Source organism: Pan paniscus, chromosome 11 (genome assembly GCF_029289425.2).
Source record: "Pan paniscus chromosome 11, NHGRI_mPanPan1-v2.0_pri, whole genome shotgun sequence".
NCBI classification, from domain to species: domain Eukaryota; kingdom Metazoa; phylum Chordata; class Mammalia; order Primates; family Hominidae; genus Pan; species Pan paniscus.
Window position 1 is genome coordinate 37,765,612 of NC_073260.2, and position 15,672 is coordinate 37,781,283.

At 39.8% G+C, this 15,672-nt stretch overlaps 2 protein-coding genes across 2 annotated transcripts in view; both read left to right on the forward strand.

The window, feature by feature from the left end:
- GRIN3A (glutamate ionotropic receptor NMDA type subunit 3A) overlaps positions 1–15,672 on the forward strand; it is a 169,220-nt gene that overhangs the window by 137,127 nt on the left and 16,421 nt on the right. The gene's annotated exons all lie outside the window — the stretch shown is intronic.
- PPP3R2 (protein phosphatase 3 regulatory subunit B, beta) lies at positions 440–9,906 on the forward strand. Its single transcript, XM_055117800.2, has one exon. It carries the CDS (start codon positions 6,545–6,547, stop codon positions 7,064–7,066), a length of 522 nt encoding a protein of 173 aa, XP_054973775.1. The 5' UTR covers positions 440–6,544; the 3' UTR covers positions 7,067–9,906.

Below are 15,672 nucleotides of genomic sequence, written 5' to 3' on the forward strand. Positions count from 1 at the left end.
GCCTCTTGCATCCCAGCTCAGGCTCTTCTAGACAAGCATTTGTAGATGTCATTGTTTCCTAGCTGCTCTCCCAGATACTGGTCTCTTGTCCTGTTCAATCTACCCACAATGCCAGATTAATCTCTCCAAAATATAATTGTGATTAAGTTGTTCTTTTGATAAAACTTGTGCTTTCCCTACTGGGTAGAAACTAAATGTCTTAGCCAAACATTCAAAACCCTGCTTCATCTGGTTCTGTCTAGCTCATCTTCTGCTACTTTGCTCAAGTACTTCAGCCATTATAAGCAACTTGCTAATATCTACACCTGCACTCTTTCCCACTTCTGTGATTATGGTACTTGTTCCCTTTTCTCCCTCAGGATCAAATACTTCTTGAAAAAAGAAAAGAGTCTTCCTCTATTGTTCCCAGCAAGAAGTAATTTCTCAATTCTCTGAGTTCTTATAGTTCTTTTCCCTTACCTCTCTGATGACATGTTTTGTTGTTCATCTTGTATTATTAATTATAATTCTTTAATGCCTCAATTCACTCACTGATCAGTAAGCTTTCTGAGCAAAGACCATCTCTGAATGTCCCAATGCTTTACATGTTAAAACATGATTGAATAAATGATGCCCTATAAAGAATAATTGAGTAAATGTTGTCTTTTCTTCAGTGTATGGGGAATGGTCAAACCATCTTATCACTTCGTCCAATACCATGCTCTCCCTTGACCTCCCTACTCCAGTATGCTCCATATGCTCTCCCCCTTGACCTCCCTACTCCAGTCACACTGGCATTCTTTCAGTTCCTCCTACTTGTTTTGTTCCTCCTGCCCTAGGGCCTCTTTGCACATGGAGTTTCTTCTTCCTGGAACACTCATTCCTTCCCAGAACATCTAATTAACTTCTTCTGCTTCTTGAGATTGTAAATCAATCATCATTTCCCCAATAAAAGTTTTCTGTTGTCCAAACTCTCCTGGTACCATGTACTTCTCATCTGTAACACTCAAGGCAGGTGCTCCTTTACATCTATGGACATGATAATTTGGTTAATGTCCATCTTCCCATCAAAACTGTAAGCTCCAGAAGAACAGGGACAACAAGAAAAGTATCCACTTTAGGGCAGTATTATATTCTTCTCACATAGTAGATTCTCAATAATTATTTGTTGAGAAAACAAATAAATAGCTGAGTATATCTGTGTGCATGTATGCATACAGTCTATTTGAGTTTTTAAGCAAGCCTAAAGTAGGCAATAATTATAATCTCTACCATTCCTGTACCTACTATGTGATAGGCATTGAGCATCCTTCTTCTTATAATCTATCTCATTTAATCCTGAAAGTGATGTTATGAGTTAGTAATCATCATCCTTGTTTTACAGATGAGTGAAAAGATTCAGATAAGTAACTCTGCCCAAGGTCACAAAGTTGTTAAATAGCAAAACTTTGATTTAAAACCATACATGCCAAAATTCATTAAACACCATTTCAGTATTACAAAAGAAAACCAAACAGATGACAAACCTGATGCTCAGAAACAGTTTAAACTCGAGCTAGTGGTTCCACAGTCTAAACTGTGGCTAACGTCAGTACACTTAGATATTAAATATGGTGACCGGCAATGCTACAGAAAGGTGAGAGCTTCCAACCAAATGTCAAGGACCACCTGTATAGCTTCTAGAACAGCTGTGTGACCTGGTCTCCTGACTGGCTTGAAAAATGAAGCCTTATATGAACCTCAGGTCTCATTTCCATTTCCGTTGGTTTGATTTTCCAATGTCAGTTATTTTTACATGTGACCTACTCATATTTCTTTATCTAAAAACTTTTGAGGGAAAAAAATGACATGCTGAAATAGAGGTGCCATCAAGGCTCCTGGTTTCTTCCAAAACAGTTAGTCAACCCTTTTAATTTACTTGCTTCAGTGAATGTCCTACAGTCCACATCAATCCACAGTGATGAACAGAAAAGTAACAAATAGTGTTTTCCATGGAAATTACTAAGAATCATTTATAGAGAAAATCAAAACAATGGTGTTGAGTCCCATAATAATGCTGAGTTACACAGTTTATGAAAGGTAGAACAATGGGAACTCAACTTCACATTGACTAAAACTCCAGATCTAGCATAATGTTACATCCTCTACAGCACAGAGTAGAATGGTTCTGCTTGTACACCTGAATTATTTCAGTGAAGTGGTACCGTCTTCCTAATACTGTCTGTGTAACCATTCAATATTCCTGTGACAAGATTTCACCTCTTACATAGCATTTCTATATACACTACCTCATCTGACTCTTACAATAACACATCAGTAGATGAAGCATGTGTAAGTATTATCACCATTTCACAGATGAGGATGTTGAGGCTGGTACAGCAATGGCTTCACTCAAAGGCTCACAGCTAATAAGGTAAAGAGCTGAGGCTGGAACCAACTATTTCCCTCCTATGCTCTCTCCATTACCCTTTCCTACCTCCTAACCACACACTCACGTAGGGAAATACAGCTAAGAGTTTTCACACTGGGAGCTCCTTTCTAAATGACTATCAAGGAATTACTCAGGAGAATGTAAGTGAGGAATCCATAAGAGTGCCTCATGGGCCAGTGATGTTGGTTACTGCGTTTCTCAAGTCTGCAATGGAAGGTCTGTAATCAGTCCTCAAAGAGTTTTGAACTGGAGGAGCCAATTTTTATGCTGGTATAGCGTGTGAGCAGCCTGTGGCATACCGTAACCAATACATGAGGAGTGTTGTTAAATGGCTATATGTACACTTAGGTGTCCAGGGCAGGCTGGTATCCTTTAAGACTTCATCTCTACTAGTAGGGTAAGTAACAATAAAATTAGTAATAATAGCAATGATGATAATGACATTATATTGACTAACATTAGCTTTAATGCTCACAAAAATGTACAAAATATATATTATTAGCCCCATTTTTCATATGGGAAAACTAATGTAAAGCAACTTGTCCAAGGTCTTACTGCTACTAAGTGGACTGTTAAGATTTGATGTTGGGTTGTCCCATTTTAAATCCTTTCTACCTTATAATATAATACCTAATTAATAATACCTCTTTTTAACCTAATTAATTCAATTGTGATAATAATTCAACCATCAAATATTTTAGCCTCCATATCTTTCCTTTTCCATTAAACTGTCTAGATCTGTGCTGTCCACTATGATGGCCACATGTAGTTACTGAGCACTGGGAATGTTATGAGCTCTAATTGACATGTGCTGTAATTATAAAATACAGTACAAAAAAGTGTAAAACAACTCATTCATAAATGATAATATTGATTACATGTTGAAACGGTAAATTTGGATATATTGGGTTAATATAAATATATTATTAAAATTCACTTCTTTGCTTTTTAATGTTACTAAAAATTTAAAAGTACATATATAATTAGACAGCACTGCTATAGATTATTATTCCAAGATTCATCTACTTTATCCCCACATACTGATCTCACAGAGAACCAACCAGTATGAAAATGTTTTTGCTGTTGAATTATTCTCATGGCTCATGAGCCTATAACATAAGATATCAAAACACTATGTTCTATAGTATATGTCAGACTGTCTTTATTTTTTACCATAATCCAAGCAAGAAAATATGTCATATTGCAAACCCAGAATGACCTGGTATTCCTTTATCATATATATACTATATTTAGTTTTACAACTTTATGAAGTAAACTTTTTACAACTTTATAAACAACTTTATGAAGTAATAGTACTTCCCCTTACTGATGATACTTTCTCTTCAATTATCTGCTGTTCTATTTTTTTGAAGTTGTTTGTAACTCACTAAACCAACTTCATCACTCACTAATGTGTTGTAACCCACAGTTTGTAAACACAAGAGTGTCTGCAAGTGAGATACTAATTCTATCTACACAGAGGTGAAGGGATATTTTAGCAAATAATAAGATGGACCTGGCAATAATGAATGAGCTAGTGGAGGCCTGTAACTATAGCAGGATCTGTGGCCTATTCAGTTGGCAAAACTGAAGGGAGTTCAAAATGCTTCCTCTCTCCTATAGAGTCAGCACTAATGGACCTGTCTAATGTCCATCTGTTGTTCTGTCTGCTCAGCATTACCCTGTTCTTATAAGGAAGAGCATGTGCTTCTTTTGGTACCTGCTCTTCCTACCCAGCCCCCACTTCCCCCCGACCAGCTCCATCCATGAGGTTCAAATGGAAGCTCCCATATGTTATAAGCCATGTCTGATGGCTCATAGGTGGGAACCCAACCCAAGTGAGACCAATCAGAGCCTGTTCCTGGGATTTGTGGGCATCTAACTAGAACAGGGAAAAGTCCATCTTTTCTGATGATAAAATCCCCAAAGTCTTAACTTGGAATCTGTCAGTGGTTGTGTCCTCTGCAATGTGGAAGAATTGCTTTATCATAGGAGAGAGTGAAGGAAAGAGAAGCAGAGGTGAAAGGCACAGAGAGGTCAATGGGCCCAACTCCTTGCAGGGCCAGCTTCATGGGCATGTGGCCCATGCAGTCTCATAAGGTCCCGTACTTGGTTTAATGTTCTGCTGTGGCCATCTTGAAGCTCTCAATCATTTTCCAACAAAGGACACTGCAAATTACATAACTGGTCCTGAGGCGTTGGTTCCAATATTTCCTTAAACCCAGTGGGATCCTTACCCTTCCTAAGACTGAATCTTTCAGCTCTTCTTTAGATTATGTGAGATTCTTCCAACAAATTATCTTTCGTGCTAAGCTTCTTAGAGGTAGCTTCTTTTACTTGCAGCCAAGAAACTGGACTACACTGTGGTCAAAGACACAAGATGAGAGAAATAACACAATTCTAGAGGCTCCTAGCCCCAGTGCATGCCCAAAAGATAGAGTTCTGTCCTTGCCCCTGAGGTTTCTGATTTTTTCAGAACTGCACCTGCAGGGCCTGGATATTTCCCCCAGAGAGTCCAGAAAGGTCTTTGTGCTTTAGAAAGAACACAGGCTATAGTGGTTGGTATCATTTAGAGACCAACACTGATTTTAGGCATCTTGTAAGATAATTTAAGGTGGTATCCTTAATATTGCAAATTCAATAGGCTTATATGCAAACTGTACCATGCTCATTTCTCTGAATAACTGAAAAGCAAGCAAATAAGTAAAATAAAAAAAATTCCAATATAACAGTCTAATTGGGAAAGGGGGTTTCACTTGTGTAATGCTGATAATCAGCTTTAAAAAATATCCATGGGTTATCATTTGTTTATAGAGGAAAGTAAAATGGCCAGACTTAATGATCAGGTGATCAGTGGCTCAGTTTTGCTAATTCCAGCATGGTTATCTTTAGACTGATATTTTGGCTGAACTATAGAACACAGAACTTGCCAACATTTTTTAAAGCGAAGGAGTGTTTGCATCTTTCAGTTTGATGTAGTGGCCTGAGGTTCCCCCAAGTCCCTTTGAACTGTTTGCTCTTGAACCACATTTGTTTCTTATGCATTTTTGGAGTAATTGATGTGCTCCGAAAGGAAGAAGGAATAAGAGGGAGCATGTGAGATTAGTCTTCAACAGAAAGAACAAATCTAGTTGAAACAAAAGGAGAAAAGTGAGATCATCCAGAGGCGACTGTCACTCTCAACACACACAAAAGGCTTCTTTGGACACATTGCAGACGTTCCCCCAAGGTATTCTGCAGAATAGCCGCCAGGCACCAACAACAAAGATGTGACTTGGGCATGAGATGATGGATAAGAGGGAACAGAGTAACAGAGGTTGTGTTCTTGAGACCTGTGTCATCTTGAAAAACGCCCTGAATTCAGCATTGTTTGTATTCCTCGGGAATATGTTAGTGCCTGTAGGTGATCCATGTAAGAAATTCTGCGCGGTATCTGCCTGGTCTCTTACAAACACTCTGAATCCTATGTCCTGAAAAAGGTACAGAAGGATGTCAATCCCGGCTTCCCCTCCCAGGGAATCGTGGGAAACATACTGTATCAATGCCTTGATGTGTCACCTTGTTTCATCCTTACACTAGGTCTGTAAAGCAAGTATACAGTGTCCTTGGTTGCAGTTCAGTCATTCGGCGTATATTTATTAAGCACTTATTGCCTGTGAAGCACTGTGCTTCTGGGATACTGCAGCGAATAATACAGGTGCGACCCCTTCTCCTTTGGGGTTTACTTTCTCAGAGAAAAAAAAAGGAAATAAGTAGATAAAATAATTGCCAGGGAAATTGGGGTTATCATGGAAAGGTACAAGGAGTTTGAGAGAAGGAAAAAGAGAAGGGGCAGCCCAGCTTTCCACCTCTGCCTCTCCCGGGCACCCCCAGCCTCCATTCTCTCCTCCCTATACCCTTGCCCAGACAGCACCCACCTCCCCTTCCGCCCCCTTTTCCCTCCTTCTTTCCCTCCCCTCTCCGCTCCCTCTCTGACCTGCCGCCCCTCCCTCCGCTCCCCTGCCCTTTTGCTCGACCAGGGCCCCCGGGAGCCCTCTACCCCCACCCCATGGCCCAACCGTCCGGGCACGAGCCCCGCCCGAGCTCACCGCCCCTGCTCCCCTCTCCGACCCTGTGAGCCGTGGCCGTTGCCAGATGTCCACAATGGGAAACGAGGCCAGTTACCCGGCGGAGATGTGCTCCCACTTTGACAATGATGAAATTAAAAGGCTGGGCAGGAGGTTTAAGAAGTTGGACTTGGACAAATCAGGGTCTCTGAGCGTGGAGGAGTTCATGTCCCTGCCGGAGCTGCGCCACAACCCGTTGGTGCGGCGAGTGATCGACGTCTTCGACACCGACGGTGATGGAGAAGTGGACTTCAAGGAATTCATCCTGGGGACCTCCCAGTTCAGCGTCAAGGGCAACGAGGAGCAGAAGTTGAGGTTTGCGTTCAGCATTTACGACATGGATAAAGATGGCTACATTTCCAACGGGGAGCTCTTCCAGGTGCTGAAGATGATGGTGGGCAACAACCTGACGGACTGGCAGCTCCAGCAGCTGGTCGACAAAACCATCATCATCCTGGACAAGGATGGCGATGGGAAGATATCCTTTGAGGAATTCAGTGCTGTGGTCAGAGACCTGGAGATCCACAAGAAGCTGGTCCTCATCGTGTGAGCCTTTTTCTTACAAGCACCACCCAACAACTTCTGCTTTCTTCCCTCTCTTTCAAGATTTGCTCAAGACGTCCAACTGTCTCTCTGACTTATCTGGAAGTATTTCTTTTTGTGAAGCCATATGTCCTAACAGGAGCTTCATCACCAACTCAGTGCTATTAATTCTCCTTCTCTGAATGACTCAGGCTACCCTATAGGGGGAAGAGCAAGTCAAATGAGCATAGTGGGGAAAGAAAAGGAAATGGCTTTTATAAACATCTTTTACTTTGTTTTGATTCAAAGACCAAACTAGAACTTTAAAAGTTCAAAAATAAGAAAATATACATTTTTGCTGTTATTTCTCATCATTTTGTATATGGGAGGAAATTTATAATTTGAATGGGTGTTAGGTGAACTGTTTTCATTTGCTTGTGTTCAGATATCTTGCCAGATTGTTAACTTCCTATTGTAGCAACAGGGACAAATATATTTGTCTTTGCTGGGCATCTCGTAATCACTTTTCTTAGGGGACAGAATCCCATCTTTTCCTTCGGCAGATTGCAGCCCCATTCCCCACAATGCATCCAGAAATCGCTGTGCATGTTTGAGGGGTAGGAGTTCATTTGGCCTCCTCCTGACTTGTTGCTCCAGCTCCTGAACAGAAACTAGCTTCAGGGCTCTTATAGGAAATGCTAAGCCTGGACTAAGTGCCCAGCTCAGCCATCATCCTCATTAGCAGTGGGTTTCCAGGGTTGGCAGCCCACACCAGCATTAATTTCAATGAAGGGGACCTCCAGCTAAATAGGGCAAGGAAAGTGTTCTCCCAGAAAGTGCTCTCACCTCCGACACTGGTCCCTACCCCCAGGTGGAGAGAATGGGACATTTAGTTAGTTGTCCTACGGAGGAGAGGCAGTAGAGTCAGGCTGCAGTGGAATCTCCCTAGGATGCCAAAGTGGCATTATGTCTGTTGCTCACAGATGCAGAGACTGACAATTGTGTCTCCACAGCAGAGGTGGATGCTAGCTACACCAGCTATGCTGATTTTGAAAATCAGATCTGAGGCCTAGCAGAGAAACTGAGAGCTCTCTCATTCCAGGAAGCCTTTTCCCTAGTGGAACATTCAGTGCAGAAGTCCTCACACACTAATAGATCTCCACCATTGGGTGAGCTGGAGCCTGTGGTTCCAGGGGAGATCCAGAATGCATGTGTCTCTTCCCACTCATTTATGTCATGTTGGTAGCTTTAGATCAGCCATGGTGAGAAAAGAACAAAAGCTTTTAGTTGTTTTTGTTTTGTTTTGGAGAATTTGTTTACCAGTAAATACATCACTGCCTGTACCCCAAATGTTACCAGCTCCCTGAGGTGTCCCACATACTATTGTGAGTTCTCAGAGCATGAACTGTCCTCAGAAGAGCAGGGCTAGGACTTGTCCCAGCATCTGTGCCTCCATACCAATCCTCTTTCTCACAGAGAACCACTTCCCATATAAGATGCTTAAGGCTCTCAAAACAGCAGAACAATGAAACATACTCTCCCTACACTTGCTTAGCCAAGAGATACCACTCAGGTAACTTTTTTCAGGACATGGAAGATCTGTTTCAAGGAGATTTACTGCTATTTTATTTGGAAGAAGCTGGCAACTGGTCTTGACCAAAATAGAAAAAAAAAAAAAAGTCCACAAATTTAATCACTTGTAGGGAACCCATCTATCAAGGTACCCTACCATATACTTTTGTATTTAATAGATTACTTAGAAACCACAAAAATAGGAATCCTTACCCCTTCAATTCCTGTTCAACCCTAAAAACTGTGATAAATGCTCCCAACCCTGTGGTGATCAGGGTTATGTAATGTTCAAAGATTCAGACACACCTGGGTTTGGATTCAGTTGCAACTGGGTTGTTATCACACTCACTTCTTTTTAGCTGTGTGAGCATGAATAATTTACTTAGCCTCTCTGTGTCTTTCCATCTAATTAAAAAGAGGATCCACCCCAGGGTTATTTTGAGGATTCAAAAAGGTATGCAACACACCTGGAGCACAATTCCACTTTCATTCAACTAATTCCCTTCCCTTCCCCCTTCTTCCCCTTCTACAAGATCAATATGTAAACGAGACATGAGGCTTACTGGTTGCTTTTGAACACTTACTTAGTTCTTAGCTACACCCACTCTAAAATTAACTGGACATTAGTGTACAGCCCATGTCCAAGCCCAGAGAGAAAACAATGGGAACAATTTCAAGGTCCTCACCCCTCCTTCATTTGCAGAGGGGACAACAGACTTTCTGACCTGAGAACTGGAGAATTTTTAAAACAAAATCTCTCATTCCAGCCCAACCTATTTAACTTTTTGTGGAGGAATTTTACATGGAGGAAGTGAGCACATGTCATGCTAGCCAAGAGGACATTATTGTCATTAAAGAGAGGCATTATTTATACACTCTGCAATGTGCACATTAAAATATGGAAATTTTAAAATTATGACCAAGGGTTTGAAACATATTGGATTACATGCTCACATTTAACAAAGAGAGGAAATGTATTTCGGTTTCTGGAGTGGCTGGAATTTACAAGCTAATTGTTCAATAAATCTACTCAAGATAGTTACCTAAGGCTTTGTGGCAATGACCTTGAACTGAGAGCCTGTATCTGGATTTAGCACTTGAAAGATCTAACTGGATATTTGGGTTAAAAGAATCACATTTATTCCCAAATCAGAATGCTTTGTTTTTCCTGTCAGTTAATTGCCAGTTGCCAACAAATCTAGTTCTATACAGTTTCTTGGGATGATGATAATAAACATTTATTGAGCAATTGTCCCATAACTTTTGATATAACCTTTGTTATACATATCATTTAATCATCATAACAACACTGTGAGTCTGGTGCCATTATTTCAGCATTACAGATGATGCCATGTAGAGATCTAGCATCTTCTCCAAAGTCGCCCAGCTGGTAAGTGGCAAAGCATGGATTTGAACCAGGCTTTCTGACCCCAAATCCTGAGCTTTATTTCTACCTCTCTGCATTTATCTTATTTTTATAGCTCCTATATCTACCTGTTACAAATTATTTATTATAGTCTTAACCATGTAATCAAATCAAGCCTCAGTTTTCATAAATGATGAAACTGAAGCCCAAAGAGGTAAATTGCTTGTCAAAGAACAAGCAGCCTCCACCTCTTTGGTTCTATGCATTGCAATGAAACAGATATGTTAGACAAGACAGTTTTAAGCCATGTTCCACCTTTGGCTCATCTTGAGGAACAGGTGACAATATTTAGATTAAACCGATAACACAAACCAATATGCTCTGAGGCTATAGAGATCAGTCACAATATGTTGTTATGAATCCTATGTTAATTGGATTGTGTCTGCTCTGTACCATATGTTGCAATCCCCAGACCACTAGACACTCTTTTTGAAACAGAGAAAAAAATATGGCCTCAGCAAATTCAATTTAGCTTTGGTGTATATTCTCTCATGCTTTAGAAACATTCTCAAGGAAAAAATATCTTCCAGACATTTTTGTTAATTACAAATTCCTAAGCCACTGTCTGAGGAACAGTATGAATTTTTTAAATGAAGACAATTTTTTATTTAAAAAAAGTATAAATTCCATTCTCTACTTACAGTACTGACTCTTTCTTTCTGTTAAGAGATAGAGTAGGTAGTTAGTCTGCTATGGTGTTATATCTATTTTGAATACTTTGAACAGGAGGAGGCTCGGATGTTTTTAAAAAGAGTGTTGGCCGGGCGCGGTGGCTCATGCCTGTAATCCCCGCACTTTGGGAGGCCGAGGCGGGCAGATCACGAGGTCAGGAGATCGAGACCATCCTGGCCAACATGGTGAAACCCCATCTCTACCAAAAATACAAAAATTAGCTGGGCGTGGTGGCACGTGCCTGTAATCCCAGCTACTCGGAAGCCTGAGGCAGGAGAATTGCTTGAACCAGGGAGACAGAGGTTGCAGTGAGCTGAGATCAAACCACTGCACTCCAGCCTGGGTGACAGAGAGAGATTCCGTCTCAAATAAATAAATAAATAAATAGAGTGTCATTATGGTAGAGGAACAAGGCCACTAGACTGAGACTCAGACCGGACTCCTCTGCTGCTGTGTCAACTACCGTACCTACCCCAGTAGCCAATGACTGTGAACTATAAATCATGAATCATCAGGAATGAGCTGATTCATAATGAAAAATTCTAACACTGAAGGGTCACTGTAGTAGCAGTAAAGCTGTGTAGATCAGAAGACAGTCTGACTACTCACAGGCTAACTCTGACCTACAAATGTTTGCTTTTGTTGTTACTGGTTTTACATGGTGTTTGTTCTCACAATGTTTTTTAAAAATTACCAATATTTTAAATAAAACCTTTAAAGATTTTAAATAAAAACCTAAATTACTACAAAGAAATGCAGGTCACTCTAATATGGAGGTAGCTTTTTATTGACTAAGGAGTCTCTGAAATATTGAGATGAAATTAAGAGTTTCAGTGAAGAAAAATTAACATAGTTACACTCTTTGGCACAGAAGTTCAAAACGGACTGAAGAGTTCACTATTTTTTAAAAATATAACACTGGACACAAAATATTTATCCCCACAATAAATATGTTCTAATGCCTGAAACAGTAGAAAAATGTACAATAATCAAAATAAGTATAGCTGTGTAAAACTTCAAACTTTTATATAATAAAATAAAACAAAGAAAACATAAAAAAGGAGAAACATAACATGTTAGCAAAAGGGTTAGCAGTTTTTCAAAAAAAAAGCCTGTGTCTGATATGCATAAATAAATATGCAAAAAAGTCATTATATGATTCATTCAAAAGGAGATAGGTAAAACAAACACGGAAAAATAGCCTTGCTAATTCAATAAATACAAATTACAATATTTAAAACAGGAAAAATGATTAATTATAAAACAGTTGGCAAAAACAGAAGCCTTCTAGGCATTACAGTATCTTTGGTGGCATTGGGAATGGCTTTCACCCTTTTTATGGGTCATTTTACACATCACAAGTCATCAGAACAGTTGTATCCTTTGACCAGGTAATCTCACTCATTGCAATGTATATCTCAAAGAAATAAAAATATTTTAAAATGCTATACATGGCCAGGCGCGGTGGCTCACGTCTTTAATCCCAGCACTTTGGGAGGCCAAGGCAGGTGGGTCGCTTGAGGTCAGGAGTTCAAGACCAGCCTGGCCAACATGCTGAAACCCCATCTCTACTAAAAAAATACAAAAATCAGCCAGGCGTGGTGGCATATGCCTTTAGTCCCAGCTACTTGGGAGGCGGAAACAGGAGAATCATTTGAACCAGAAAGGCGGAGGTTGCAGTGAGTTGAGATCGCTCCACTACATTCTGCCCTGGGAGACACAGTGAAACGCCATCTCAAAAAAAGAAAAAAAAATGCTATACACAAAATTTTTATTGTAGCAATATTTGTCATATATACAATAAATTATAATATTTAAAAAATTAAACAACTACAGTTTGGGAGTAGTCAAGTCAATTATAACAAAAACAATAGGTGATAGTATTAGGCAACTAAAGTTAATAAATAAAATAATATTTAGAAAATAATATTTTTAGAAATTAATATTAAAATAGTTTATGTTAGAAAATAAGTTCTTTAAAAAGCATAATGCAAACTTGTTATATGCTATGTTTAGAACTCTGAAAAATATGTGCGCATATGGTCATTGTTCAGAAGAGAAAATGGAGCATTGAAAGTAATTGTTTTATAGTACAAGGATTATGGGTAATCTCACATTTAGTTTTTAAAAATATTTTTCTGAGTCGTTTTAATAATAAATTTTTCAAAAAACTGCACAACAGAGCTAATGTGGCAAATTAAGTACAATTTCAACCCTAAAAGATGGTCGCCCAAGCTTAAAAGAGATGGGGGCTCAAGAATCCTAAGAAACAGGGAGAGAGAAGCATCTTCACAGCAACATGGGCAGTGCCATGTTGATGAGCCACTAAGCAGTTTCCAGGTTAAAGGAATGCAGAGAGCGCTGTCAAAATCCTTGTTTATCCAAATGTGTGAGCACTACTCAGGCTCATGCAGTGTCTCCCTGGATTTTGCGTTAATTAATCATCTCCTCTTCTGTTTCTTTTGTTAAGTGTGATCTTTCACTATGTCTTGGTTAATGAGAAACTTCCAGGTTCTCTGAATGAATCTTTTTTCTCCCTCTTCATGATTCTTGTTAAATATATATGTTTTAATTCCAAATGATTGCACCGCACAATCTTACCTAACTCTCTTCAACCAGACTCTCTCACCTGGGAAACTCTGTCTTTGGTACATCTGGAGCCCACATTTCATGTGGATATCATTCTCCTACTTCTCCCCAACAAGGGGCCATATGTACAGACACAGCAATGAATCTGCCAAGTTCTTTTGAGCAACTAACTATTCTTCTGGGCAAAATAATCAGGAGGAAATAAATAAATTAATTAATTAATTAATTAATTAAATAGATACCAGGTCTTCAAAATTAGAAATAGCATTTGCTTCTTCCTTGTCCTGCTTCCAAGCATCTATGAGTCATCCATATTTCAGAAGCACCACAGCCTTTTTCTTTTCCTTACCTCTCATTAAAATCATTATTTCTCCCCCTGCCACCAGCTATCTTATTAAGGAAAAAAATTTTTGAACATCAGCATTTGGCTGTGCAGATCCAGAGAGGAGATGATACAAAGCTTAGTGCATTAGGTCACTGAAAAATACAATTATTTTCCCAGGTTCTTGCAGTCATTTTGCTCTGGGGAAAAATATTTAATAGGAAATGTCAGAGTAAATGTAATTAAGTTACTTTTCAGACATGTGCTTTTTATTTTTTATTGAACTTACTATATACTAGGCTGCTGGAGACAGGCAAAAGCAACACAGCCTTACCCTGTCAGAGAAGACTTCCTAAAACAGGCTCCACTCGTTCATTTCTGAGATCTGCGTCAGGATACAGTCTATCTCAAAAGAAGTTATATTCACACCTCGGAGCTAGAGGACTTTAATCCTTTAAACAGTACATATATTGAATCAGATTATTTGGTTGTAAGCAACAGATTTTTTTTTTTTTTTTTTGAGATGGAGTCTCGCTCTGTTGCCCAGGCTAGATTGCAGTGGTGCAATTTCAGTTCACTGCAGCCTCTGCCTCCCGGATTCAAGCAATTCTCCTGCCTCAGCCTCCCGAGTAGCTGGAACTACAGGCACCTGCCACCATGCCTGGCTAATTTTTGTATTTTTAGTAGAGACAGGGTTTCACCATGTTGATCAGGCTGGTCTCGAACTCCTGACCTCAGGTGATCCACTTGCCTCAGCCTCCCAAAGTGCTAGGATTACAGGTGTGAGCCACTGTGCCTGGCTGCAACAGATTTTTAAACTTAAGCAAAAACCTATCAAAAGACTAACGGGAAAGCTCAATGTTTTGAAGTAAGAAAGAGAGTGACAGATGAAGCCTCGAACCACAGCACTCCAAGGATGCTAGTGCAGGAACTAGGGGACTATGTCTTTGGGGCACTGACATTGGAAATGACTCATCTCCAAACACCTTTGATATCCAATGTTTCTGTTTCAGATTCACATTGGCTGGCCTTGAGTCTCATGCTTTGCCTGGTGAATGGGGAGCAGGGAGTCTGTGATTGGTAGATACATCAAAACCACATGAAGCAGGAAGAGGGCAGTTCCCCAAAGAAAGGATCCTAAGAAAACAAAATCAATACATTCCTCCTGAAATTTTTGCATTCAGTTTCCAATGTTTTACTTCAGTAATTTAAAAAATTTTTTGTCCCAGTTTCAACAGTAGATCTCTAGATTGGTGAATATTAGCATGATCAGGTCAGGCTAGCAAAACTGGGCCTTGTTTCCTCTCCTTTTAATTGAGAATGTCCATCTCCACCCTTCTCTCTTAAAGAACTGTTCTAGGAAGCTTCTGTGATATAATGAGACTGTTTGGGATCGGGGGTGGGGGAAATTATGCAAATTTATTTTATACAAAAAATCCTAGTTTTCATATGCTTTCATTCATTCATTTAAAAAATATTCACAGTGCTGGGCACTGTTCTAAACAATTAAGAGTATGTATCGAGCAAAATGGACAAAAGTGCTGCCCTCCTGTAGCTTACATTCTACTTTGCTGGGGAAATAGGCAATAAACAAATAAACACATACTATGTCAAGAGAGAAATAAAGCAAAGTAAGAGAGATAGATTGTATCTGAAAGAGGATGGAAGGGGGAAGAGAATTTGCCTTTTTAAGCACAGTGATTAGGGTAAACTTCATGGATAGGTGACATTTGAGAAGAAACCTAAAGAAAGTGAGGGAAGGAGCAATACTGATTCCTGGCAGAAGAGTTTACAGGCACGAACAGAAAATGAAAAGACCCTCAAGTGGCAAGTTGCTCAATAGATTTAAGGAACAATAAGGAAGCCCAAGTGGCTGAGCAAAGTCAACCAGTGAGAGAGAAGAAGGATATGAGGAAATAGATCTTGTGAGGCCTCGTAGCCCATTGCAAGGACTCTGAATTTACTCTGCAAGAGACAGAAAACCATGACCAGGCATTGAGCACAGGAGTAACATGACAGTCATTCTCACTGCTGTGAAGAAGACAGAAGGGGT